General features: G+C 46.6%; 2 protein-coding genes across 6 annotated transcripts in view; one reads left to right on the top strand and one right to left on the bottom strand.

Annotated features, from left to right (window-relative positions):
* Positions 1-1,007, bottom strand: part of UBTD1 (ubiquitin domain containing 1) — a 98,012-nt gene extending 97,005 nt beyond the window's left edge. For both annotated transcript variants that reach the window (XM_044665737.1, XM_044665736.1), the window contains exon 1: positions 558-1,007. Coding sequence is in view for 1 of the 2 variants with exons in the window: in XM_044665736.1 (XP_044521671.1) it covers positions 558-627 (70 nt within the window). In the remaining variant the exon portion in view is untranslated. The remainder of the gene's footprint in view (positions 1-557) is intronic.
* A 130-nt stretch (positions 1,008-1,137) lies between these two features.
* MMS19 (MMS19 homolog, cytosolic iron-sulfur assembly component) lies at positions 1,138-23,898 on the top strand. Of its 4 annotated transcripts, XM_044662670.1 has the most exons (31): positions 1,138-1,551; positions 10,145-10,193; positions 11,724-11,824; positions 12,645-12,730; positions 12,985-13,059; positions 13,712-13,781; positions 14,202-14,330; positions 14,416-14,477; positions 15,087-15,173; positions 15,594-15,668; positions 15,997-16,074; positions 16,984-17,122; positions 17,349-17,503; positions 17,615-17,693; positions 17,936-18,061; positions 18,226-18,307; positions 18,780-18,877; positions 19,040-19,189; positions 19,297-19,449; positions 20,306-20,405; positions 20,666-20,768; positions 20,911-20,979; positions 21,197-21,323; positions 21,873-21,973; positions 22,087-22,143; positions 22,226-22,412; positions 22,511-22,593; positions 22,678-22,842; positions 22,926-22,985; positions 23,288-23,388; positions 23,466-23,898. In XM_044662670.1, the coding sequence occupies exons 1-31, from the start codon at positions 1,443-1,445 to the stop codon at positions 23,491-23,493; spliced, it is 3,084 nt and encodes a 1,027-aa protein (XP_044518605.1). In that variant the 5' UTR covers positions 1,138-1,442; the 3' UTR covers positions 23,494-23,898. The 4 variants fall into 4 exon arrangements, with proteins under 4 accessions (XP_044518605.1, XP_044518607.1, XP_044518606.1 ...); XM_044662672.1 differs by lacking the exon at positions 14,202-14,330 and having other exon boundaries at positions 1,429-1,551; XM_044662671.1 differs by lacking the exon at positions 15,997-16,074 and having other exon boundaries at positions 1,429-1,551.
* Positions 23,899-24,046: the final 148 nt, after the last annotated feature.

Here is a 24,046-nt window from a genome sequence, read left to right as displayed (position 1 = left end):
GGGGGGCACCCAGAAGTGGTCTGGAATGACCCCCCCCCCACAACGCAGTCGCCGATTTTCCTTAGGGACAAGCCGCTTCCGAGGCGCTCAGCTGCGGCGCGGCTGCTGGCGACTTCTCCCCGCCCCCCGCGCCGTTCGGCAGAGCCCCCGTAGCCAGATCGGGACCCTGACCGACGGCTCTTGGGAGTCCGCGCCCAGGAGCCGCGGTCGGCGCCGCCCTGGGAGCCCTGGCTCTGCCGCCACTCCGGCCCCGCCGCGGCCGGCGAACATTTCCTGGCTCGACCCCCCCTCCCCCCGGCCTTGGTCACTTCCCAGGCTGACAGCACTGGGCTTAGTGCTCGCTCAGGTCTGCCCAGCCCGACCACCACAGACAGCCACCGCCTCCTACTTACTCTTCCTCCTCCCCGCCCCCCACAGCCCCCGGCTCCCAGTTCCCCAGGCGGCCCAGAGGCTCCTTCCGCGATTCCTTTTCCAAAAGCGCCCCCCCACCCCCCGCGCCCAGCCTGGAGCTATAGGGCGGGGGCGGGGCCAGGTGAGCCGGCGCCCGGGGTCCTTACCTGCTCGCTTGCGGGGGTGTCCCGGCGCAGCCGGCCTCTCTCGGCGCTGTCTCCCCACGCAATTGCCCATGGCCGCGGCTCAGCCCGGCCCCATGCACTGGTGGCTGCGGGCTGGCTGTTCCTCAGATGCCCCGAGCGGGTCCCGGGCCACTCCGGACTCAACTGCTCCTGCCGTTCGGCATCGGTTGTTGCCCCCTCGCTCCCCTGGGCGCGCTCAGCCCTCGCCGCCGGCTTCGCCACAAACTTTGCGGGAGAGCGAGCGGGAGGGCGGCTCCCCCAGCGCTCAAGAGCCCGCCCCAGGTGGTCGGATCCGAGGGGCTGCGGCAGGGGCCGGCCGGCAGAGGAGGCCGGGGAGAGAGCACCAGAGGGGCGGGCACCACGGCGGACGAGACTCAGACCTAGCTCAGGGCTCCCATCGGAGTCCGGCCCCGGAGACTGTCACTCACCTGCCAAGCCCCGCCCCGACCCGGCCCAGCCCGGCTTTGGCCCCGCCCCCAGACCAGGTGAGCATGTGACCGCCGGCACCGCCCCCCCGTCCAGACCCAGCTCTCTCATTGGGCTCCCCCGAGGGGGCGTCCCACCCGGGCCCCACCCAGCCAGGTACCCACTCTACCACCCAAAAGCCTGTTTCGCCCGTGCTCCAGGGTAGTTGCTATCTAGCCCACCCTACGAACCAGCTGAATCCCCGGGCGCCTGACCCTTCTCCTTCGACCCCAGGCCTTCTTCTCCCTCTCTGGGACAGTCCGGCTGGGAAGGGGGCAAACACGTGACCCAGGCAACCCTCCTGGTTCCTCGCCACGTGATTGGTCGGAGGGCGCATGCGCTAGGCTGCCCCGGCGTAGCCGTGAGGCCTCTTCTCCCTTCTCCCCCTCCCAATTTCCGATCATGGCCGCTGCCGCGAAGGAGGCAGTGGCCCCGACGGGCGCCCTGGGTGGTCTCGTCCAGGACTTTGTGGTTGGGCAGCAGGATGGCCCGGCGGCCGAGGTGGCGGCAGGTACTTCCGCGCTGCGCGCTTTCCGCCGGGCGGCCCCGAGCTGCAAGCTGCTGGGAGGGAGCGGCTGTCTTCTCTGGTGCCTGTGGGGAGTGATGGAGGCGACTGTTAGGGTGGGCCAGGGGACGGAAGCCGGCGAGGGCCGAGCCGTTCGGAGGAAAAGAGGCCGCGACACCTCAGGGCCGGTGGAGAGGAAGAGGTGGTCCGGACCCGGGAGACCAGGCTTGTAGCGTGGCGTAGGCGAACTTAAGCAAAGAGCCACGTGGGCTCCGGAAGGCGGCTACGGCCTTGGGGGAGGGATAGAGAGGGAGAGAGAAAAGGGTCGAGGGAGTAGAGACCAGTTCTGAGTACCCCTGAGGGGCTCCCTGGCCAGAGCGCGGTCTACTTGCCTTGCTAGGGCGCCTTCCAAGGGGCAGCCCACTGTGCTTATTACCCTTTCTTTCCTGGGGCTGGCCCCAACTGGAGCTCTCTGCTCTCTTGCAACTTTATCCTGCCTTGTCCACGAACATTTTCGTTGACACTTGGAGGCTGGGGCATGGCCCATTTAGAGTAACACTTCCTAGAGAGTTCTTTAGGGTTATAAGGTCCTCCAATCCTGTACTAAGTAACATAATAGACGAGCTTCTGGAGGACAGTGAAACGAAGAGTTTGTTCTTTAAACATTTTGAATTTGAAATTCTTACCAAGATGGGATGAGACACCAAATGTCCTAAAAATTAAGATTGGTCAGACCTTGAGTTTAAAAAAATATCCAGTACTTTGCACAGTTCCTAGCACATAGTAGATGCTTTAAGGAATGCTCGTGATTGATTATAGAAGAATTAGCTAAGACTGTGCCATCACTTCTTAATTGCAATCCAGATCTTAATCGTTTACTCTTCCGAGATGGAGGCCTTAAAAGAGAATATATGCTATTTACTGACCCCTTCAAATTTGAGAGCGCTGAAAACTAGATGTTTTAGTATTTCAGAAACATGGAGATTAATCTGAGAAGCAGTTTATGAAGGGAGTAGGTCATAAAGTTGATATAGTTAAATTTGGTGCACCCAAAATGTTGCTTGGAGTAGTAGTATCTAGTTTTCAGTTTTAGTTAAAGCTTTTTAAATTGATAAATCCCTTAAAGTTAGCCTATTCTGCTAAAATCCATCAAACTATCCCCGTTATTATGGTAAATTGTCTATAGTCCAGGTCTGACCACATTTACAGTTTTCTTTGTTCTACTGTAACATATTTCTCTTCATAAACTAATTCTTGATTGTGCCTCTCCTACATCTTGGAAGCAGGCTGGATTTTTGGAAAGTGCTTTTCATTTGTTAGTTGGACCAAAATATCACTGGTGTTGTCTTTTTTTAACCCTTAACTTCTGTGTATTGGCTCATAGGTGGAAGAGTGGTAAGGGTGGGCAATGGGGGTCAAGTGACTTGCCCAGGGTCACGCAGCTGGGAAGTGTCTGAGGCTGGCTTTGAACCTACGACCTCCAGTCTGTAGACCTGACTCTCAATCCACTGAGCTTCCCAGCTGCCCCTGTGATATCTTTTAACTCAAGCACAAATTGGATTTAAGCACAACAGTTGCACAAAATTGTCCACCTCACTCTCCCAGGATCATTGAAGTCCAGTGGCAAGACAAAAAAGTCAAGACTTAAAAGGTTTTAGTTTCCAATCAGTCACTTATCAATGATCTTAGACTACTCATTTAACTGCTTTGAGTCTCAGTTCTCATATATGTAAAATGGGGATAATACTTAAAGGTTATAGGGAATAGCATGTTGGGAAACTTGAGAGTGCCATATAAATGTGAACTTTTATTATAATCTGCACATCTGTTCTCTCAAATTCCCTGCACAAGTTATGAAATGAGGTTGCTGTCCTTTAGTTCAATCTTTTTGGGAAAATTAGATAAACTAATTCTAGAATACTACAAGAGGATAATAATTATGTTAAGTTGTGAGGCCTAACAATAAGGTGCTTCAAAACTGAAAAAGGGGGAAATCTGTTTGGGCTTAGGAACCTATTTCTAGAACTTAGCACTTAATAAATGTTTGATTTGAGCCCATCTTAGTAAGTTGAATGGGATTTGAATAGTTGGAGATGAATGAAAAAGCTTTTGATAGATACTATCATTCCTAAATGTTTTAAAGGATACAAATACAAAAGTTATGACTGTCCAGGCCTTCTGGGAGCTTACCTCATTGTTTGGGAATCTATGGGGGGAGGGGGGACAGTATTGAGTTTTAGATGAATGAACAAAAGCATAAAGGTGAAGAGTTAAGGAAATTAGCCTGACCCAAATCTAGAATTGGTGTTGGAGGGGTTAACTAATATAAAATAAAATTAAGTCTGTTAAATTGGGACTGGATCGTTAGATGGAGGCGTCAAATATATTTAGACTTTAGAAATGTAAATGAAAAGCTACCAGTAAGCAAATTAATAACATTCTGCTTATGGTGTGGATGTCTGCTTTGTACTAAGTTGGGGATACCCTCTCCTTAACCCTCTATTTCATCTAAAGTTGTCTACTAACCATTCCCCAAACATTTGTTGGGCTTTCTTCCTTCTGTCACTTGGCTCATGTTATTTCTTCCACTGCCCTTCCCTACCTTAGAAAAATCTTACCCTCATTCTTCAAGACTCAAGTCATAAGTTTTTGCCTGAGCAGCCCCCTAATTACCTTAGCTAGAGTGGTTTTCTCCCTTCTCTAATGTCTAATAATATTTATATTCTGGACCTTATGATATTTATTCACCACCTTGTTTACAGTTTTTTTGGGTGTCTTATCTCTATCCTGTCAGAAGCTCCTGTAAGTCAGCCATCAATTGGATTTTATAAATCTTTATACACAATGATAGTATCAGAATTGCCTTGCAAATAGATGTTCAAAGAAAGGAAGGATTTTTCCAAGGAAGAATCAGTAAACCTCCAAGACTACTTAGTCACCCAGATTCTCAACTTTAGTGTAATTCTCAACTCCTTACTCTCATCCCACATAACCTTTCAGCTGCCAAAATTTTGCCGTTGTCATCATCACAGTACTTCTCATATAAGTCCCTTATCTCCATTCATACAACCTCTACTCTTATGTCAAACTCTTCACCTCATACCTGGACCATTGCAATAGGCCTTCTCCCTTCCGTCCTCTTTAAGACAATCTCCCTATCTCCTACAGACTGGATGGACAGTGACCACTCAGGGGCCCAATCCCACTGTGATCAATGATAAAGAGTTTTTGACCTGCTCCTTTTCTAATGTGGGTTGGTTGATTATCATCTGTCCTTTCCTCTCCTTCTCCTCACCATATTGATTCCAAAATTAATGGAGGCATTCCACCACTGCAGTTCAGAACTCCTGATCTCAAGCCATGCACCAGCCTCCTCCTTCCTGAAGTAGAGATTTCAGGTGTGGATGACCACAACTGGCTAAAGTAATCTAACTGTTCTCCCAGCCTCTAGTCTCTCCCTACCTCCAGCCTATACTTCCCTCAGCTGCCCTAGTGATTGTTCTCAAGCTTGTTATCCTCTTACTTGATGATCTTCAGATGCTCTCTCTTACCACTGGGATCAAAAGTAAATTCCTGTGTTTTGTATTTCATATTTTTGTTTCTGCCTTTCCAGTCTTGTTATGTTTGACTCACTTGCATAGGCTGTACATCCTGGTCAAATTGACTCTCATATGATGCTCTATCTCTGGCTTCTTGCTTTTGTGCTGGCTGTTCCATGTGTGGAACTCTCTCCAAGTATGCCTGGCTTCCTTCAAGGCTTAGCTTGGTTCCCACCTTCTGGTCTTAACTGATTTCCTCAGGTGCTAGTTCTCTTCTCACTGAGATGACGTTCCATCAACTCTGAAATCCTCTTGTAAGTACCTAGTTATTTATATATTGTCTATCCCCATTAGAAAGTAAGCTCTTTGAGGGCAGGAACTGTTTTGGCCTTTTGGGAGGGCGAGGAGGATCCCTTATTTACTAATTGACTGAAGGAGAGGCAGGAATTTCATGACTGAAAGGTTTTCTCCTGGAAGATAAGAATTATAGTATTATTGACAGAAGGAAGGAAGTTGGGAAATGGAACTTGTTTGGAGGTTGGAAATAAAGAGGATGATTTGGAACAGGTTCAGTTTGAGAGTGATAAATGTACTTCAATAAGAAAACTATTATCACTGCATTCATCTCATTCTTGAGATTTCTCTGAGGGAACATGCTATTACAGAAGCAGAAAAAAAGATTGAATTAGCCAATCTTGAAACAAATAGTTTTGCCCTAAGTCTCAGAGATGCCTATAGTATCCTAAGCAGGAAAGGTAGTCTGAAACCATGGGTGAAACCAAGCCAGAACTGCCTGCTCTTTAGTGAATTCTAGAGAGTTTGCAGCTCAGTTCAAACAGAAGTCTGATTGTACATTCTGTGTCTTTGCTCATATAAACATTCCTTTGACCCTCATCTCAGTGCCCACTTATGATTACTATGCCCTGCTAGGGAGAAGTGTGGTTTATTTAGGAGATGCTAGTAGACAGGAATGGCTTATGTTTAAAGGAACAGTTCTTTTAAGTGTCATGTATCCCACGCCTGTATAAAGAAGATAATTCAATTCATACCTTCCTTCCTAAATTTATGAGCCATCTCTATGCCAGCCATCATCCACTAAGCTTGGAAGGTCAGTGGACTTAATCCTCGGCTAGTATCTTTTGTTTTAGGAGCCCAAACGTTACATTAAGCAAAAATTTTTAGATATTTTTAGAAAAGGATATTCTAATGTTTATAGATGGGGAAAACTAAAGCATTGAGATAGTAACAAATTCGAATTCAATGCCAAGGCTGTCTCTAAACCCAGGATTCTTGACTTTCTTGAACTCCCAAGCTGTTTTTACCTATTTCTTTATGAATCTGCAGAATTGAACTGAATTGTTGGATATTTAATCATATATTATGATTTAAAAATACTTGGTATATGTATATATTTTAACCCATACCTTCTACCTTAGAATCAATACTAGTATTGGTTCTAAAATAGGAGTAGTAAGGGCTAGGCAATTGGGGTTAAGTGACTTGCTCAGGGTCACACAACTAAGAAGTGTCTGAGGCCACATTTGAACCCAGGACCTGACTCTCAATCCACTGGGCTTTCCAGCTGCCCTCTACTTGGTATATTTAAAAATATTTTCTAGCTTTACTCATGCCACTTTCATTACTTTTACATGTACTGACTTTCCTCCCCAACATCTTCTTTTTCTCCTGAGTTTAAGCAACTTTTTTCTCATTTATTTGTAATATTGCTTTAATTCTATTGAGGACTATCTTGGTTAGTCAGCCTATCAGTTAGCAAGCATTTCTTATACACCTGGCACTATGCTGAAACCTTGGACATAGAAATACAAAAAATGAGTAAGTCCTGCACTCATCCAACTTACATTCTTTTGGAGTGTGTGTGTGTGTGTGTGTGTGTGTGTGTGTGTGTGTGTATGTTTATATGCATATATGAATCAAGCTTAGTAATAGGAGCTATACACTGAGATTCAGGAAAGCCACACAGATAACCAGATTTCTGAATATAAATAGGCCACATTCTTTTGTGGTGCATGTTGAAAACTGGGAAAATGTTTTGTTTTGTTTTTTATTCACCAAGTTGTAGAGGCACCTGAGGCCCAGTCCACAAAAGCAGTCCCATTAGGCAGTCCCTTGCACTTTGGTTTTTGGAATTGGGTGAAGTTTTCCAAAAGATAGTAAAAATTATGTTATATTTATATAGCCCTTATCTCATTTGATCTTAATAATAATCCTTTGAAGCAAGTGCTATTATTTGCCTCTTCCCCCCCACCCACCCTACCCCTAAACAGGAAACTTGAGGCTTAAGAGATTTTCAGGGACTCCCTGGTAGTCACAAAGCTACCTTGTCAGAGGCAGAATCAGAAGCCAGGTCCTCTTTGCCCCCAGGTCCTGAGTTCTTACCACTAAACTTCTCTCAGGATGGATCCTAATCCTGTATCCACAGGAGGGTGGCAGGGCTTAGGATGAATCAGATCAGTAATATCCATCTCTCCCAATAGGTGTTGGATCTGGAAGCTTTTCTATGAATGGTTAATAAGAAATTCCTCTGGGGAAACTGTCAGAATCCAGTCTTGAATGTGTGCCTTAATAGTTTCCTGAACTATTTCTTCCACTAGATAAGGATTCAAGCACAACTAACTCTTTTGAGTTCCCTTGGAATTTGTACCCATTTTTTATGATGTAAAGTCTTTTCTCCCCACTTGTAACTGTGGAAATGGGGATAGGCTTTGCTTCTGACTATTAGTTTGTTGATCCTGTTAGTTATGCTAATGCTTCTTTCTGTCAGTTTACCCTTCCCCCACTTTGCATCCTGCTCATTTTTTCCCTTTGGGAAGCAGGGGCAGCAGCTGGCTCATCCATGTCTTGGCACAAGAAGGAATGAGAGTAACTGATGGCTGAATTGGTGCCAGTCACGAGCTGTGAGTCCCAACCAGGGAATCTCTTTCTCCTCTGCCTCATTGAAGCTCACCCAATTCTACAGTTAGAACAAGGCCCATTTGAGCTCAGAAACTAAACTGACTTTGGAGGCCAGACTTGATTTGTTGTTATTCAGTGGTGTCCTACTCTTCCATGAACCCATTTGGGATTATTTTAGCAAAGATACTGAAATGGTTTACCATTTCTCTTTCCAGCTCACTTTGCAGATGAGGAAACTGAGGCAAACAGTTACCAGGGTCACACAGCTAATAAGTGTCTAAGACCAAATTTGAATTCATGAAGATGAATGAGTCTTCCAGCCTCTTAATCCCAGTATTCTACCCAGTGTGCCACCTATGAACCCAAATCCTGTTTACAAGGTTCTAGCCAAGAGAAAACCCTCCTTACCTTTTGGGGACTTTCTGTCCACATTCCCAAACTTTTCTTTTTTCCTCACCTTTCCCAGCTGACTGGGCTACTTAAAGATTGACTTTGACTACATATAGAAATAGATTAATTTGGAATCCTAAAAGGTCCCTGGAAGTAGGATTTCCTGAATCTTGTTCCTTTATTTGTACCCTCCCCATTCTCTCTTTATACACATAGAGACCCTTGTGGAAACAATCTTGTTACCCTCTCACAAATGTTTTCACCTTACAATGTGAGCTCTTTGGGTTACTGCTGAATTCTAAATGAAGCTGCTTTAAGAAGTATTATAATAATATCTCTTGAAGAGAAAAGACTCCAGGCCATCAGAGGACTCACTTTATACCAATTTATATGTGTATAGGAAATGGTGAGCATATTTTAAAAGAGAAGTTCTAGCTCTCTTATGTATAATGGTTATAAGGTCAAGTAACCCAGTAGACCATCTCCTTCCTAATTGTCACTGTAGTCTTCTTTAGAGCTCTAAATATGATCATCCATCTCAGGTTCTTTTTCATATTCATCACTCCCATTAACTGTAGATGTACTCTAACATTCTATCCTGGGCCATTTTCTCTCTCTCCACTTACTTGGTAACCTTATCAGCTCCCATCTCAACTCTATGCAGATAACTTCTAGATCTATCCATCTAGCCTCTTTCTTGAACTGTTTATAAGACATTTCAAACTGGATGTCCTGTAAACATCTCAAATTCAACACACCCAAACAACTCAATTTATTTTCTCTAAAATCTCCCCCTTCTTCCCCCCTTTGGAACTTCTATGTCTTGTGACAGCATCATCATCCTTCTGCTCTCCCAACTTCAGCATCATTCTCATCTCATCCTGGCTCGCTCCACATACTTTTTTTTTTTTTTTTTTTTTTGCTAAATTTCCATTTCTCCCTCTGCAGCATCTTTCAAGCTTAACCCTGTCTCCTTTATCTCATATAGAATTCAGCAGTAACCCCATCTATTCTAGTGTATTAGTCCCCTTCTTATTCTCATTCAGCCCCTTCTGCATACCTCTCCTTCAGACTAACCCAGTATATAGGACTCCCTTTGGTTCTGCCCTCCTTCCTGTCTCCTTGCCTCAAATCTCTCCCCATTCCAGTCTGTCCTTCACACATCCACCTCTAGGATAAAAGAAAAGCTTCTTTGGTCTTCAAAGCTCTAAGCATACTGTTGACTATTCCACAGACCTTGTTGCTATTCCTCACATTCTCCAGCTTCCATTTCCTGACCTTTGCACTGGCCAGAGCTAATGCTTGGAAGGCACTCTTCCCCATTTTCCCCCTTCAAATCCTCTATGTAAGGAAAGGGAAAAAATCTAACAAAAAGAACAGATATTTTGTTTGTTCATTTGTTATGATGCCAGTGTTCGGTGGTTTGTTAATCGAAAAACAAAAGATGCACATTTTAAAAGTACTTCTTAATGTATGTGATGGAGATCGAATGTACTAGTTCGTATAACATCCTCTTTTATTTATTTTATATTGATTCTCTGTATACCTAGATAAGTGCACAGTCACCTATAAGCTTCTTGAGAGTCAGAGTTTTTTCAATTTTTTTTTTTGTTATTTGTATCCATAGCCCTATCACAGTACTTGCTACATAGTAGGTGTTTAATAAATGCTTATTGATTATTTGGTGTTCCTTTAGGTAGAACCATTGAGCCCAGTGGCAGATTTTTTACATTTCTTTTTTTTTCCCCCTCTAGATGTGAAATCTGGTCGCTGTACTATATTACAAGTGGTGGAAGCCCTTGGGTAAGAGACCTTGTTCTGAGAGGCTCATCTGTTTGCCAGTCTATTTTCTTAGATTTTGTACTGCCAAGCTGCTTTTTCTTAAAGAAATTTGGGTTCCCCCCCCCCATCTATTCTAGTGTATTAGTCCCCTTCTTATTCTCATTCAGCCCCTTCTGCATACCTCTCCTTCAGACTAACCCAGTGTATAGGACCAACCCTCTGAAGTAGCTTTACGTCATAAGAAAAAAATCCAGACTATGTTCTGTCAGCCTAGGAATCTTATGGAACCAGGCCTAGAAATTAAGAGGTCCTGGGTTCTTATCTAGCCTCAGATACTTCCTGGCTATGTGACCCTGGGCAAGTCACTTAACTTTAATTGCCTGGCCCTTACCACCCTTCTGCCTTGGAACCAATACACAGTATCAGTTCATAGGGGTGAGGCCATGAGTTACTCTGTGGATCTTCTGTTTGCTCCTGGAAATGCCTACATTTCAGAAGACACACTAGTTGTAATAAGAAGTATCTGAACAGAATCGTCAGTTTGAAACTTGAGATGCAGAAGGCTTACTAGACATTACTTGGAGATTCTTTCCTCAGCAAAAGGCTGTTCTGAATCCTTGATGGCCATCATGTCCCATTCCTGGGCATGAAACTCCAGATAAAGTTTGAGGAGGAGCCAAAGCAGTAGAACAAGTTCATTTATACAGTCTTTTGCTTTTAGTGCCTTCCTCGTGTGACTCAGTTTCTGATCTATAAGTCAGTTGCCAGTTTTCCTCAAACCCTGTGGGTTGTTTCTGTGTCCTATTAGAAACTGCTAGAGAAAGAGATCACTTGGTACCTATAAGTTTCCAAGTAGGACAAGTCGATTCATTTAGTTCCACACAATGTACTAGATTGTACATCTAAGGTAATCCACCATGAGAAAGGCCACGCTAGTGAATTTATTATTATTATAGCATCTCACTATTACATAAAGATTTAAGATATGCAAAATGCTTCTATAAGTACATTAAGAGCCAAACCAAGTGTGTCTAGGAAAATACACTGTATTCAGCATCCCATTTGTTCCTACAAAGATGCCAGATCCCTCTAGCAGTTGTGATTTTTTAAATTAATATCCAATAACTAAGTATTATATTTACTAAAGTTTTATTAATAATAACTAAAGTAAGAGACCTAGCTATTCAGCCCGCTTGCCAGAGCAAAAAAGAGAGCAGGAGGCAGAACTTCAGAACTTATACAAAACATGACCATGCAAACGTAGACAAAAGGAAAAGCATTCTAGGTAATACAGAAAGGAATATGGGGTAATGTAGTTTTTAGGGGTTCAAGATTTTCCAACTATACACAATCCTGTTTTTGCTTTAGTGCCCAGAGCACCTCTGCTCCAAGGGAAATGTGTCCTCTTCTACCAACTTCCCTCACATGTGGCTAGGCTCTAGTCATACATCAAAGAAAATGTATACAACCATGTGCCACTCATTCAAGCACTTGAACAGACTGGAGTCCTAGGGAAATGACAAGTTCCTCCTACTCCTTTCTTCTATCCAGGTCCTGCCTGGAAAATCCAGAGCCCCGGACTCGTGGACGAGGGATCCAGCTACTGTCCCAGGTGCTACTTCAGTGTCATCCCTTGCTCCTAGAAAAGGAAGGTATTGCTCTCATGAATGTGGGCTTCTTCCTGTGTTCAGTCAGGGCTCTCAAGCTTTGCTTTAGCCAGCCATCCTTATAGGAGCTGGGGTATCCCAGAAGGGTATGACTGTTGACTCATAGCCTCTGTTCCTCACTACATGGTACACTTGGCAGAGATATCTGAATTGAGTATCTGAACATATGGATTCCAATTATAACTGTTCTTGTGAATCTCTATGTAGCCTTGGGAGAGGAAGGCACCCTGGAGAATTGGAAAGGATGCTGGATCTGGAGTCAAGAGGGCTCTAGATCCAGGTTTTGCCACCTTTATTACCTGTACAACCTTGAGCAAATAACCCAGCCTCTGAGCTCTAGTTTCTTCATCTATAAAATGAGTAGGTTGGAAAGTGACCTTTAACATTCTTTCCCATTATCCTAGACCACTTCCCATATTTCAAGTCCCTCCTCTGTGAAACAGGAAGCATAGCAGTTTGTTATCTCTGGGAAATAGAAAAGATTAAGGAAGTGTCTAAGTGCTTTGAAATCTTTAGAAAGAAAACAATCTCCATAGTTTTGTTCTCTAGGAAAGAACCCTTTGAGCTATGTCTCCAAATGGGAGAGAACTGTTGGAGAAATGAGAGAAGGGAATTGTCTCTGGCCATTCCTCTTCCCCACCCCCCTCCACCCCCAACAAAGTCACAGTAATGGGATGGAGGGTGGCCACATAAGGAGAAGCATTTCTTAAGGCAGAATAAAAGAGCAATGAGACTTTAATGGGAGGCAGGGACTGGCTGTGCCCCTTGGGTGGGTGCCCAGTCATGCTGGCTTTGCTTTGTGCAGTGGTACACCTGACCCTTTTCTATGAGAACCAACTCAAAGACCATCACCTGGTGATCCCGCCAGTACTGCAGGGACTTCGAGCACTGGTGAGTGCCCTCCTTGGCTGCGGAGCTAGAGAGGGATGTGGAGGTTAGAGCTAGGCTGAAAACAGCTGCAAGCACTATGGTCTGGTCTGAAGACACTGACCAAGGTCAGGGCTGATTTCCCCAACTCTGTTTGCATGCTGGATCAGCACAAAGCACAGGCCACTCTTGCTGATGGGGCTTTGTCCCAAAACTCTTGCCCTGGGGACAAGAGTGAGGAGTGTCTGAGGTGGAAGCACTTGTTCTCTTCCCTGTAGAGTATGTGTGACGTGCTCCCTCCAGGCCTGGCTGTTTCTGTGCTCAAAGCCATCTTCCAGGAGGTACATGTCCAGGTGAGTGCCCAGCACCTTCTTGTCTGCTTCTTTCCTCTCCCCCAGCCATGCCCAGAGGCCTCTAAGGAACCAAGATTAAAACAGATCAGATGGCCAAAAGCATATATGCATGCTTTTGTGGCCTAGTCTGTGCCAGAATGTCCTAGGCTAGTAGAACAACTTGATGGCCCAGGGGAGAGAGTGCTCAGCCTGGAGTCAGGAAAACCCAAGTTCAGATGCCACTTCTAGGGCAAGTCATTGAACCTTTGTCAGTCTCAGTTTCTTCATCTGTAAAATGAGGGCATGATGATAATAGCACCCCTTTCACAGACTTGTTAAAATTAGACAAAATATAACAGTGCTTTGTAAACCTTAAAATGCTGTGTAAATGCTAGCTATTAAATTTTTAGCTCTGAAATCATTGTACACAGGCATTCCGTGCTTGCTTAAAAGCATATATGCACCCATATGTTTCTCTCTAGTGGAGTGACTGTTGCCCGTTTGTGCCTAAAAGGCAGGTTGAGGCCAAGTGAAGAGAGGGGCCACTGCTCCTTTCACTGAAGCTGACACGAGAGCAGTCTGGGTGATAAAGTGAGGTCTATTGGAGGCTTTGGGGTTGATCTCATCACTAATTCACTTCCCTGTTCCCCATTGCCCACCTCTCTACCCCCAGTCTCTGACACAGATGGATCGCCACACTGTCTACAGCATCATCACCAATTTCATGCGTACTCGAGAAGAAGGTGAGTGGAAGCACTGCTTGGGCAGGCAGGGAGGCAGCTGGCACATCTAACTCTTTCCTTTGCTTAGTGCCCCATTTTACCTAATCCTGCCTGCTCTTATGAGACCAAGCAAGAAGATATAATACTCAGAAGTAGGCGATATGAAAATCAAGGTCCAAACAAGAAAGGCCGGGCTCTCTTAGAGGACTTAACAGATTTGTAGGAGCCACTTTGCTGCAGTAAAAAGGCGGGTTTATTGGTGTTGACATCTGCATAACTGTCATGCACATGTATTAGACTCCTACATCATTCATTAGCATTAGATCTTTGAGATAGAAACACTGGGAGGCAAAGATAACCAAAATGAACATACAACATATGGAAGCCCATAATCTAGTGTTTCATAGGAAATAATGTTGGCTTTGCTCATTCCCTCCCTAGAGCTGAAGGGCCTGGGAGCCGATTTTACCTTTGGCTTCATCCAGGTAATGGATGGAGAGAAGGATCCTCGAAACCTTCTGGTGGCCTTCCGAATTGTCTATGACCTCATCTCCAAGGACTACAGCTTGGGTAAGGCCTAAAGTTCTTGGTCAGGTGGAAACTTAAGGAAAAAGAAGATTGTAAACCAGCCTATCTTCTGCATATGTCCCCTTAGGGCCCTTTGTTGAGGAACTGTTTGAAGTGACATCCTGTTACTTTCCTGTTGATTTTACCCCAGTGAGTATCTCTTTATAGGGAATTGTAGGAACATTTGAGAGTGGAGGAGATTTTGATTCAATAAGTGTTTATTAAGAATTTTCTGGGTTTAAAATTGTGCTTCATGCTATGCAGATGAAAGGGAGGAGAGGTAGAACAAGTTTGGAATGGTTAGGAAGTAAAAAGACACCAAGAGGAACTTTGGTCTCCCTCCACACCCTACATACTGGAGAGAAGTGTTTTATGTTACCAACAACACAACTCTTAACTCCCTTTTTTTCTTTCTTTTTTTTTTTTAAGGGGGAGGGAGGATGGGAAAGAAGAAGAGATTTTGGAACTCATAATCTTAAAGAAAATGACTTTTAAAATTGTGTTTGCATTTAATTTGGAGAAAATAAAATACTATTTAAAATAAGCCCCAGTAGATCTGGATATAATGGGAACTAATAATCTTGAAGATCCTTAAGGGATCAGGAAAAGAAGACCTCTCTCTTCCATATGCTAGTGCCTTAGATCTCTTTGAGGTAAGTTTTGGGTTTAATCAAGGTAGGTTAGAGAGTTTTAGGCTTAGGATTATGTTTGAAAGGGAGGAGTAGTTGTGCAAACTCATAGCTTTTCTAACTCCTCTAGCCACCTAATGACCCTCATGGTATCCAGAGAGAAGATCTCATCCTGAGCCTTCGTGCTGTTCTGGCTTCTACTCCCCGTTTTGCCGAGGTGGGTTTTGAGGCCAAAGTAGAACCTGATGTAATCTAGCTAGATAGCCCCTATGCTGGACTCTGATTGTCTCATTTAGTTAAGCTATAACATGTTATTATATGGAAGAGCAAGATGTGAGGCCATAAAGCATGGGAAAGAAAATAGTCTTCATATACTAAAGAAATTAATGGCATTTCATAAGTCCCCTCAGGACTTGTTATTGATATCCCTTCTGGAATTTTCAAAATACCCAACCCTATGTGGAAGTTTTTCTGGGGGTCCTGTTAGCCCAATGCTATCCCAGGTGATAAAGATCTGACTATTCCTAATGACCAGGGAACAGTGCTTTGATGTAGTAGGCTAATAACATAGGACCATGTCCCTGTGGTTTGATTGGAGCCCTGGAGCATTAGAGTCCTTCCGACCCTTCTCCCATAGTTCCTGCTGCCGCTGCTGATAGAAAAGGTGGACTCTGAGATGCTCAGTGCCAAGCTGGACTCCTTGCAGACACTGGTAAAGACATTCCTCTGCCACTGACATTTGCCTGCCCTTTGGAGTTTGGGAGTGAGAGTCTAAGAAGATGAGGGTGGACCTCAGTGGTAATAAGGGAATACCCCAGAAGGTAGAGGTTTTCAGGGGATGCCCTTTTTTGTACCCAGCTTAACAGGATCTTGACCAGTTGTAAGGAGTAAAGAATGCAGAACGGTTTGGGCTGCTTTTCCATTCATTGGGCCCTTTGGGGGTGGGCTCTTAGTTTACAGGGGCAGGGGGCCTAGGTTTTCTTGTAAAGGGCTCAGGACTACGTGCTACACTCAGCTCACATCCATGCCATTCCCCACAGAATGCTTGCTGTGCTGTGTATGGGCAGAAGGAGCTGAAGGACTTCCTGCCAAGCCTGTGGGCTTCCATCCGTAGAGAGGTGACTTATCCAGGGAAGGGAAGGGAGAACCTTTGCAATAAGCAGAGTCAGAAGTAAGGATGGGTTTCAAATATAAGAATTTGGACTATGACAGGTTGGAAGAAAAGCCATACTTGCCTTTTCTCTTTTGCTGCTCTGGGTCAAGGCAGTACATTAGCCCTCACAACCTAGGGAAGGGCATCCCACTCAGTAGAGTGTCTACATTGGCATGAGCTTCCTGGTGACGAGGACTGCTTCCGGAGCTCTTGCTCCCCCTTCTACACTCCCTTGAGGAGAAGTCATGGGGCTAGCATGAGCAAGCAGTTAGAAAGAGAAAAGCCCTGGGGCAAGGTGTTCCCAGATAGCTGTAGTTCCAAGCATTTCCAATGAGACTTTGTGCTTATTGGACCATTGGATGGAACAGTGAAAATTGGAGTCAGGACTAAGTTCAAATCCTGGTTTTTCCATCCATTATTTGTATGATCATAGACAAATCCCTTTACCTCTGCAAATTCTTGATAATTCTTGATCTATAATATGAGGAAGTTGGATCATATGGCCTCTTCATGGCCAGGATCATTGGATCTTTTGCTACATCAGAACATGGAGCATTTGCACATACTAAATACTAATACTGATTTGAAAGGTTTGCATGGGGAGCAGCAAGATGGCTCTGGATGGAAAGTCAGGCCTGGATACAAGAGGTCCTAGGTTCAAGCCTGACCTCAGACACTTTCTAGCTGTGTGACCCTGGACAAGTCACTTAACTCCAGTTGCCTACCCTCACTGCTTTTCTGCTGTGGAACCAATACTTAGTATTGATTCTAAGAAATTTTAAATTCCTTAGAAAGAGAGAGGAATAGGTTGGGTGGGGAATTTCTGGTTCAGGGCAGGGTCCTCTTAGCAACTGTGGGACCCCTTCCCTGACAGGTATTCCAAACAGCCAGTGAACGAGTAGAGGCAGAAGGACTGGCAGCCCTGCATTCCCTGTCTGCATGTTTGTCTCGGTCGGTGTTGGAGGCTGATGCAGAGGATCTCCTTGACTCCTTCCTTAGCAGTATCCTAGAGGGTAACTGGGCTATGGGGTCAGAAGGAAGGGCAGCTGGGGTCATCACACTGAAGTTCCCTGAGGCAGGGGCACTGGCACTGGCTGGGCCCAGCAGCTTTCCATGTGTAGCCCTTCCATATAGGGGTGCTTCTGAGGCTGGAAACTGCCTGCTTTTCCTCCAGTGTTAAGGGCTAGAGAATAGGGGAGCGTGTGGCTGCCCCTCTAGGCTGGGCCATTACCTCTCCAGACTGCAGGCACCATCTATGTGAACCCGACATGAAGCTGGTATGGCCCAGTGCCAAGCTGCTGCAGGCAGCTTCAGGGGCGTCCGCTAGGGCCTGTGACCGCATCACCAGCACTGTGATCCCCTTGCTGCTGGAACAGTTCAACCAGCACAGCCAGGTAAGGGAATGGGAAGGAGACCACAGGGGCTGGGGGGATTAGGGTCCCCCAGTTTCTCTTGCCTTTCCTTAAAAATAACCTTTGACTTCAGTTTCCTTTATTACTTTGTAGAGCAGCCAGAGGCGGACAATTCTAGAGATGCTTTTGGGTTTCTTAAAGCTACAGCAGAAGTGGGGAAATGAGGACAAAGGTGAGATGGATCTTCTTTGCCCCAGTGGTACCACTACTCTGCAGGCAACCTGGCAGGAGGGATGTATTTTTTCCATTGAGTTTCCTAGATTCCTAGTCACCCTCATCACCCTCCTCCCCCCAACCTCCATAATGTTATAATTAAAATTGTGCCACCCCAGACTAGCATGTTGTGGGGTTCAAGGCCTTTGCTTATTTTTTTTTTCTGACCAACTCTAAATGTCTTTGGTTCTGCCTCCACAGATGAAATACCTCTGAGTGGGTTCAAGGCCCCGCTGTGCTCCTTGATCTCTTTGGCCCTGGCAGATCCCAGTACGCAACTGCAGCTAGTTGGCATCCGTGCCCTTACCGTTTTGGGTGGCCAGCCAGGTACATTTCAGAGGAATGAGGAAAGATCATGGGGATGGCCATCTTCTTCCAGGGCTCTAGTACACAGCAGGCTTCCATCTACGCTATCTCTGGCTTTTGTTTCTCTGAGGAATGTTTGGAGGGACCTCGGAGGAAAAGAAGCTGAGTGTCCCCTCTGATTTCAGGCCTGCTGTCTTCTGAAGACCTAGAGGTGGCGATTGATCATCTCTATAGGCTGAGCTTCCTGGAGGAGGATTCCCAGAGCTGGTAAGAAATTGGACCTCGGCCATCCTTAGGCGCATTCCAGTGCTGACAGTATCAGGACCAGAGGAGCCTCAGAAAGCCCTCAAGCTCAGAGGGTGACCTGGGCTCTCCCGACTGCCTCTTTCCCTCTCTTAGCCTTGGAGTCAAAGGCCTGAGGTTGGCCCTGGCTGCAGAAACTTTCCTGGAGCTGTGAGTGATGTAGAGGCCATTTAGTCTGGTCCCAGCAGAGAGTTTAGTACTGTCACATGCCGATTACCTCCTTTGGATTTGAGAGAGGCCTGGCAGGTGGAGCAGACTCCTACTTAGAGGCTGTGACTAGTGCCAGGGCAGGATTGGGCCAGCTCTTTGCAGGCCTCCTAGCCAGGTCCTCCCAAATGATAGTCCTCAGTTTGAAGGTGCCCTCCCCCTGGCCCTGGTGGTCATGTTGCTCCTCAGTGCCAAGCCTCAGCTGATGTTCCTCCTGTGCTCCTGGCAGTTTGGCAGCAATGGAAGCATCAGGGACGCTGGCCACCCTCTATCCCACAGTCTTCATTAGCCATCTGGTACCCCGGCTGGCAGAGGAGCTTCGTACAGGTGTGTGGTCCGTGGGCCCCAGGCCACAAGCGGGAAGAGGGCCAGGAGGTGAATGGGGGAGTCCTTCAAGCTCATGACAGTCCAAGGCCCCGTCCCTCTCCTCCCTGCCCCCAGGATATCCATCAGGCAATTGAATCTCTCCCCGTATGTCACCCTTACCAGGGGATCTGCAGTGGGCCGGTGGGGAGGGCCCCTCACGCCGAGCCAGACGCTTGCGCTGTCTCCAGGCCCTGTCGGCTGTCTCAACGCACCCCAGCATTGTCAGGGAGACCCTGCCTGTGCTGTTACAGCATCTCCGCCACGCGCACAGAGGTGACTGGTCACACTGGGGGGGTCGCATCCGAGTGGTCCCTGCTCTACAGGCTGCTGGGAACATTTTAGGCAGAAGGAGGCTGACTTGACTTTTCCTTTTTTCACAGGCGACAAGGCAGACTCCAGTGAGGTGATTGCCGTGTGCCGGAGTCTCCATCTGGTGGCCGGGCAGTGCCAGCAGGAGCCCGAGAGTTGCTGGTACTTCCACCAGACAGCTGTACCCTGCCTGCTTGCCCTGGCTGTGCAGGCTGCCATGCCAGGTGACCCAGCTTTCCCCCTCCCCTTCTCTCCTTTGGCCCCACTATGACCTGTAGTATGACCCAGCACTGCCCCCCTGTGGGGAGAGCCAGTATGGCAGCCTTGGGCTCTGGCTGGTGATTGCACCATCACAGGATGTTGAGAGTCTGGAGCTAGAAAGGCCTGATGTGCTCGGAGCACAAACAGCAGAGCTGGGAATTGACCCAAGTCCACTCATTCACCACCTAGGATCAGTTAGAGTTAGCAGTTGTCTTCTAGGTAGAACTTGTCTTTGCTTTGGGGCTCCAGAGGGGATTAGTGCCAACAGTGTGACCAAGAACTACACTGAGTTTTCCTTTCAAACTTATCGTGTGTTGTTTTTCTTTCTCTATTTTTGGTTATTTAGAGTAGGGATGTCACATACACTTCTGGCAACACTCCCAAGGAGGCCCCTAGTCAGATTAAAAAGTAATTGGAAAATATTAAACAAAATGAATACCAAAAAATGGACCAAAGAGATTGTATTGCTCTGTGGCTTGCTGACTTAGTGGCCCCTTTTCTACTTGAGTTTGCCCCAGTGAATTTGGGGACCTCTAGCTTGTGACTTCATTTGCCAAACTATAAAATGAGATGAGATCAGATATCCTCAAAGGTTCATTCTAGGTACAAAGACATATTCTTAATCATGGCATCAAGAAAATTGATGGCTCTAGAAAGTGTAATACTTGGCTTAATTTAGTCTTTTTCTTTTGGCTCCTAAGATTTATAGTACTAGGTGGGAGAAAATTCATAGATGTAGCTGGAGACTTTGTACTAAAGTTATCGCTCCATATAGTGCCTTTGTCATTTGTATCCCTGAGGCCTGTATTGCTCTTGCAGAGAAAGACGTTCCCAATCTTGGGAAGCTGCTGTTAGAGGAGGATGTCTTAGCAGCCATGGTGTCTGTCATCAGCACAGCCAGCACCCACCTGAGTCCTGAGTGAGTTGGATAAGTGAAGTCACTTCCCTCAAGGAAATGGGCTTCATCCTAATGTGGATGTTGTCTCTAGGAGAAAACTTGGCCTTTTAGTCTAGCCTTATGTCCAGACTTGAATATATGCAGACCAGTCAACTTGGGATAGCATTTTTGACCGAAAAGGGGAGAAGATCTTCAGGATTTCCTGTCTGGGTTAAACTAAGTACCAGAGAGCCATATTGCTAACCTTCACTCCATGATAATACCCAGTATTTTGTCTCCAGGCTAGCTGCTCAAAGTGTCGCCCTTATTGTACCCCTTTTTCTGGATGGCAACATATCCTTTCTCTCTGAAAACAGCTTCCCCAGCAAGTTTCTCCCATTCCAGGTAAGGGGCTAGCAGGACACAGAACAGGAGCCCAGGATGTGTTGTATTATGTTCTGGGCTAATCTAGATGGGTGAAAGAGTTCAGCATTGGGAATATGTGGAGTCTCAGCATGAGGACAGTGAGTTTCTCCTTCCTTTGTAGAATAGTTCCTCAGAACAGAAGCGGCTGGTTGCACTTCTCATGGCCTTTGTTTGCTCTCTGCCCAGGAATGTAAGTGAATGTGATGTTGGGGGCACAGGATTTAGCCCTGTTCCAGGGGAAGCAAAGCCCAGAAAGGCTTTGGGGTGGAAATGTTGCTATAGTTAAAGCTGGTCCAGAAGCTTTCTCTTCACTGATGTTCGTGTATAATTCCTACTCATCCTGGCTTTTGCAGCCATTCCTTGCTAAGTATTCCTGGGCCTGTGGTATTAACCTGGGCTCTCTGCAGGTGGAGATACCTCAGCTAGACAGGCTTATGCAAGAGTTGCTGACTCTGAGCTGCCACCACGATGTTCTCTTCTCCTGCACTGCCGCCGCCAAGTGTTTTGCAGGGCTACTCAACAAACACCCAGCAGGTACTGGGGTCAGGGTAGACTCATGGGGGGAAGAAGGAAGAGCCTCCCTGAAGCAGCGACAAATAGAATCATCAGTTCAGTCTTCGGCCCCTTTCAAAGTCTCTCCCAGTTGAATCTGGCCAAGAGATTATTAACCTTTTTTTTTTTGTCTTGGACCAAACTTTGGGAGGATGGTAGAGCCTATGGATCTCACTGCAGGAGACTGTTTTTAAATACAAGAACTAAATAGTTGAGATTACAAAGGAAGTCAAATATATTGAAATAAAGATGTAGTGTTTCCCTCCCTTCCAAGTGCCACTCCAACCCCAACATCCATGGGCCTTTGACTCCAGGTTAAGACTCCTGTTTTAGTTCCTTTAATACAGTTTGTTCCAGTTAGGAGCTCCTCTGGGCCATAGAGTCTTAGCCGTCTGGCCCTGAGCAATAGTGCTGGGTACTGACAAGACTTCTTGGGGAGACAACTTTGTATAAGGCATCAGGTGAGGTATGAGGTGAGACACTAGATGGCCAACACTTCATTGTTCCCTTCTCCTCCCTCCCCCCTTCTAGGGCAACAGCTAGATGAATTTCTACAGAAAGCTATGGAAAAAGTGGAGGCTGGCCTGAGCCCAGGCTCCCATCGTACCCAGGCCTTCACACTGCTCCTTTGGGTAAGAGAAAAGAATGGGTGTAGTGGGTAGAGTCTCCCAGGTGGGGCTTTCTCCAAGGCCACAGTGGTACAGAAAGGTTGGTTCAGGAATCACTGAGTTTCTCTGCTTCACAGGTGACAAAGGCTTTAGTGCTCAGGTATCACCCTCTCAGCTCCTGCCTCACAGACCGGGTAAGACAAGTGTCTTCAAGAGCGCCCTACATTGACCACCTTTCTTCCTGACTCTTGACTCAAAAACATTGGGTTTCTCTAGCTGATGGGCCTTCTGAATGATGCTGAATTGGGCCCCGCAGCAGCCGATGGCTTCTCCCTGCTGATGGCTGACTGCCCAGATGTGCTGCACCGAGCTGGCCACGCTGAGATACGCATCATGTTTCGTCAGCGTTTCTTCACAGATAGTGTGCCTGCCCTGGTCCAGGGCTTCCACGCTGCTCACCAAAGTGAGTGCTTTTTCCCCTCTTCCTGGCCAGGTGGTGGGTTGGAGCCAGCTCTAGTCTTCTGGCCCAGAAATTCCCAAGTCATCTTCTCTGTCTTGCAGGTGTGAAACCCAACTACCTAAAGGGTCTGTCTCACGTACTCAACAGCCTGCCGAAACCTGTGCTTCTTCCAGAGTTACCAACAGTGAGTCCCCTAGCCTTAGTGGAATGGAGGGCAGAAAGGGGCGTCTGGAGGCCTCTCCCTCTGACCTGTTCTGTTGCCCCTTAGTTACTCTCCCTGTTGCTCGAGGCCTTATCATGCACAGATTGTGTGGTGCAGCTCTCCACCCTCAGCTGCCTTCAGCCTCTTCTGCTGGATGCACCACAAGTCATGAGCCTTCACATCAACACCCTCGTCACCAAGTTCCTAAATCTCAGTTGTAGCCCTTCAATGGTGAGTACGTTCCCAGTGTTCTTCCTGACCAAGAGCCCTCTTCCTACTTCATCCTGAACTGCATCTCCTCGTGTCTCTTCCAGGCTGTTCGGATCGCTGCACTACAGTGTGTGCATGCGCTCACCAGGCTGCCGACTCCTGTGGTAAGGGCCTATGATACCCATTTCAAAGGGGATGACCAACAGTGGACACAGGTCACTAATGAGATGGAAAATGGAACCCACCCAGGAATCCTGAGCCTTATACTTGAGAATACTAAGAACCTGTCAGAGCAGGGTTTCCACTCTAGCCCCCTCAGAGCAGTCAGGGACTTCTAAGAAGGAGTAGGATTTATCCTCATCTTCCTAGGAAACCAGTTCTGCAGTCAAAAAGAGAATTCCTTCCTTATCTAAATCCGTTGGTAAGAGAGCTAGATCCTTTGTGACAGGCCTCTGTCCTTCCACAGCTGCTGCCCTACAAAATGCAGGTGATCCGGGCATTGGCTAAGCCCCTGGATGACAAAAAGAGGCTGGTGCGCAGAGAAGCAGTGACAGCCAGGGGAGCATGGTAAGGGTTGGGGGAAAGGGAGACTTGGGGCCCAAGACCAGCTCCACACTAACGCTGTGCCATCTCATACTCCACAGGTTTCTCCTGGGGAGTCCAGGCAGCTGAGGTCATGGCCTTTTGCCTAACAACACTGACAGACAATCTGATCCAGAGTCACTGACCCATCAAGCCGTCTTCCTAGTGAATGGGCCCTGCCCAGGGAGGGGAGATCATTGGCACCCTCCCAGCTGTGGGCTCCATCCGGTGCTGCATGGCCGTACAAGGAACACAGTATTCCTCAATGCTAGTGGATACTGTGCAGTGACTTGTGTGAGGCCATGTGAGTGTTTTGGCAAGAAGAGACCCTGGCTGGGTGGAGGCTACAGGATGAAGAGGGAAAAGTTTTATGAGGGTAAAGGAGATTCCTGGGCACCCTACTGAGGAATGAATGTGAGTGATTGGCCCTAAGGGCCTCAAAGACTTTGTATGTTGTGTGTGTCCCTGCTAGAGAATAAAGACATCTTTTGGTTATATGGCCAGTACAGGAATCTGTCAGCCACCCCCAGCCCAGGTCCCACAAAGCCAATTAGTTCTCTTTTCTTAGGAAGAGTGGAAGAAGAAATGTCTGGGGGGAGGGGTTAGTGAATGAACTTAGTGCCATCAATAGCAACTAATAGCT

This window comes from Gracilinanus agilis, chromosome 2 (assembly GCF_016433145.1).
Source record: "Gracilinanus agilis isolate LMUSP501 chromosome 2, AgileGrace, whole genome shotgun sequence".
Classification (NCBI taxonomy): Eukaryota; Metazoa; Chordata; class Mammalia; order Didelphimorphia; family Didelphidae; genus Gracilinanus; species Gracilinanus agilis.
This window is presented reverse-complemented; position numbering and strand designations above follow the sequence as displayed.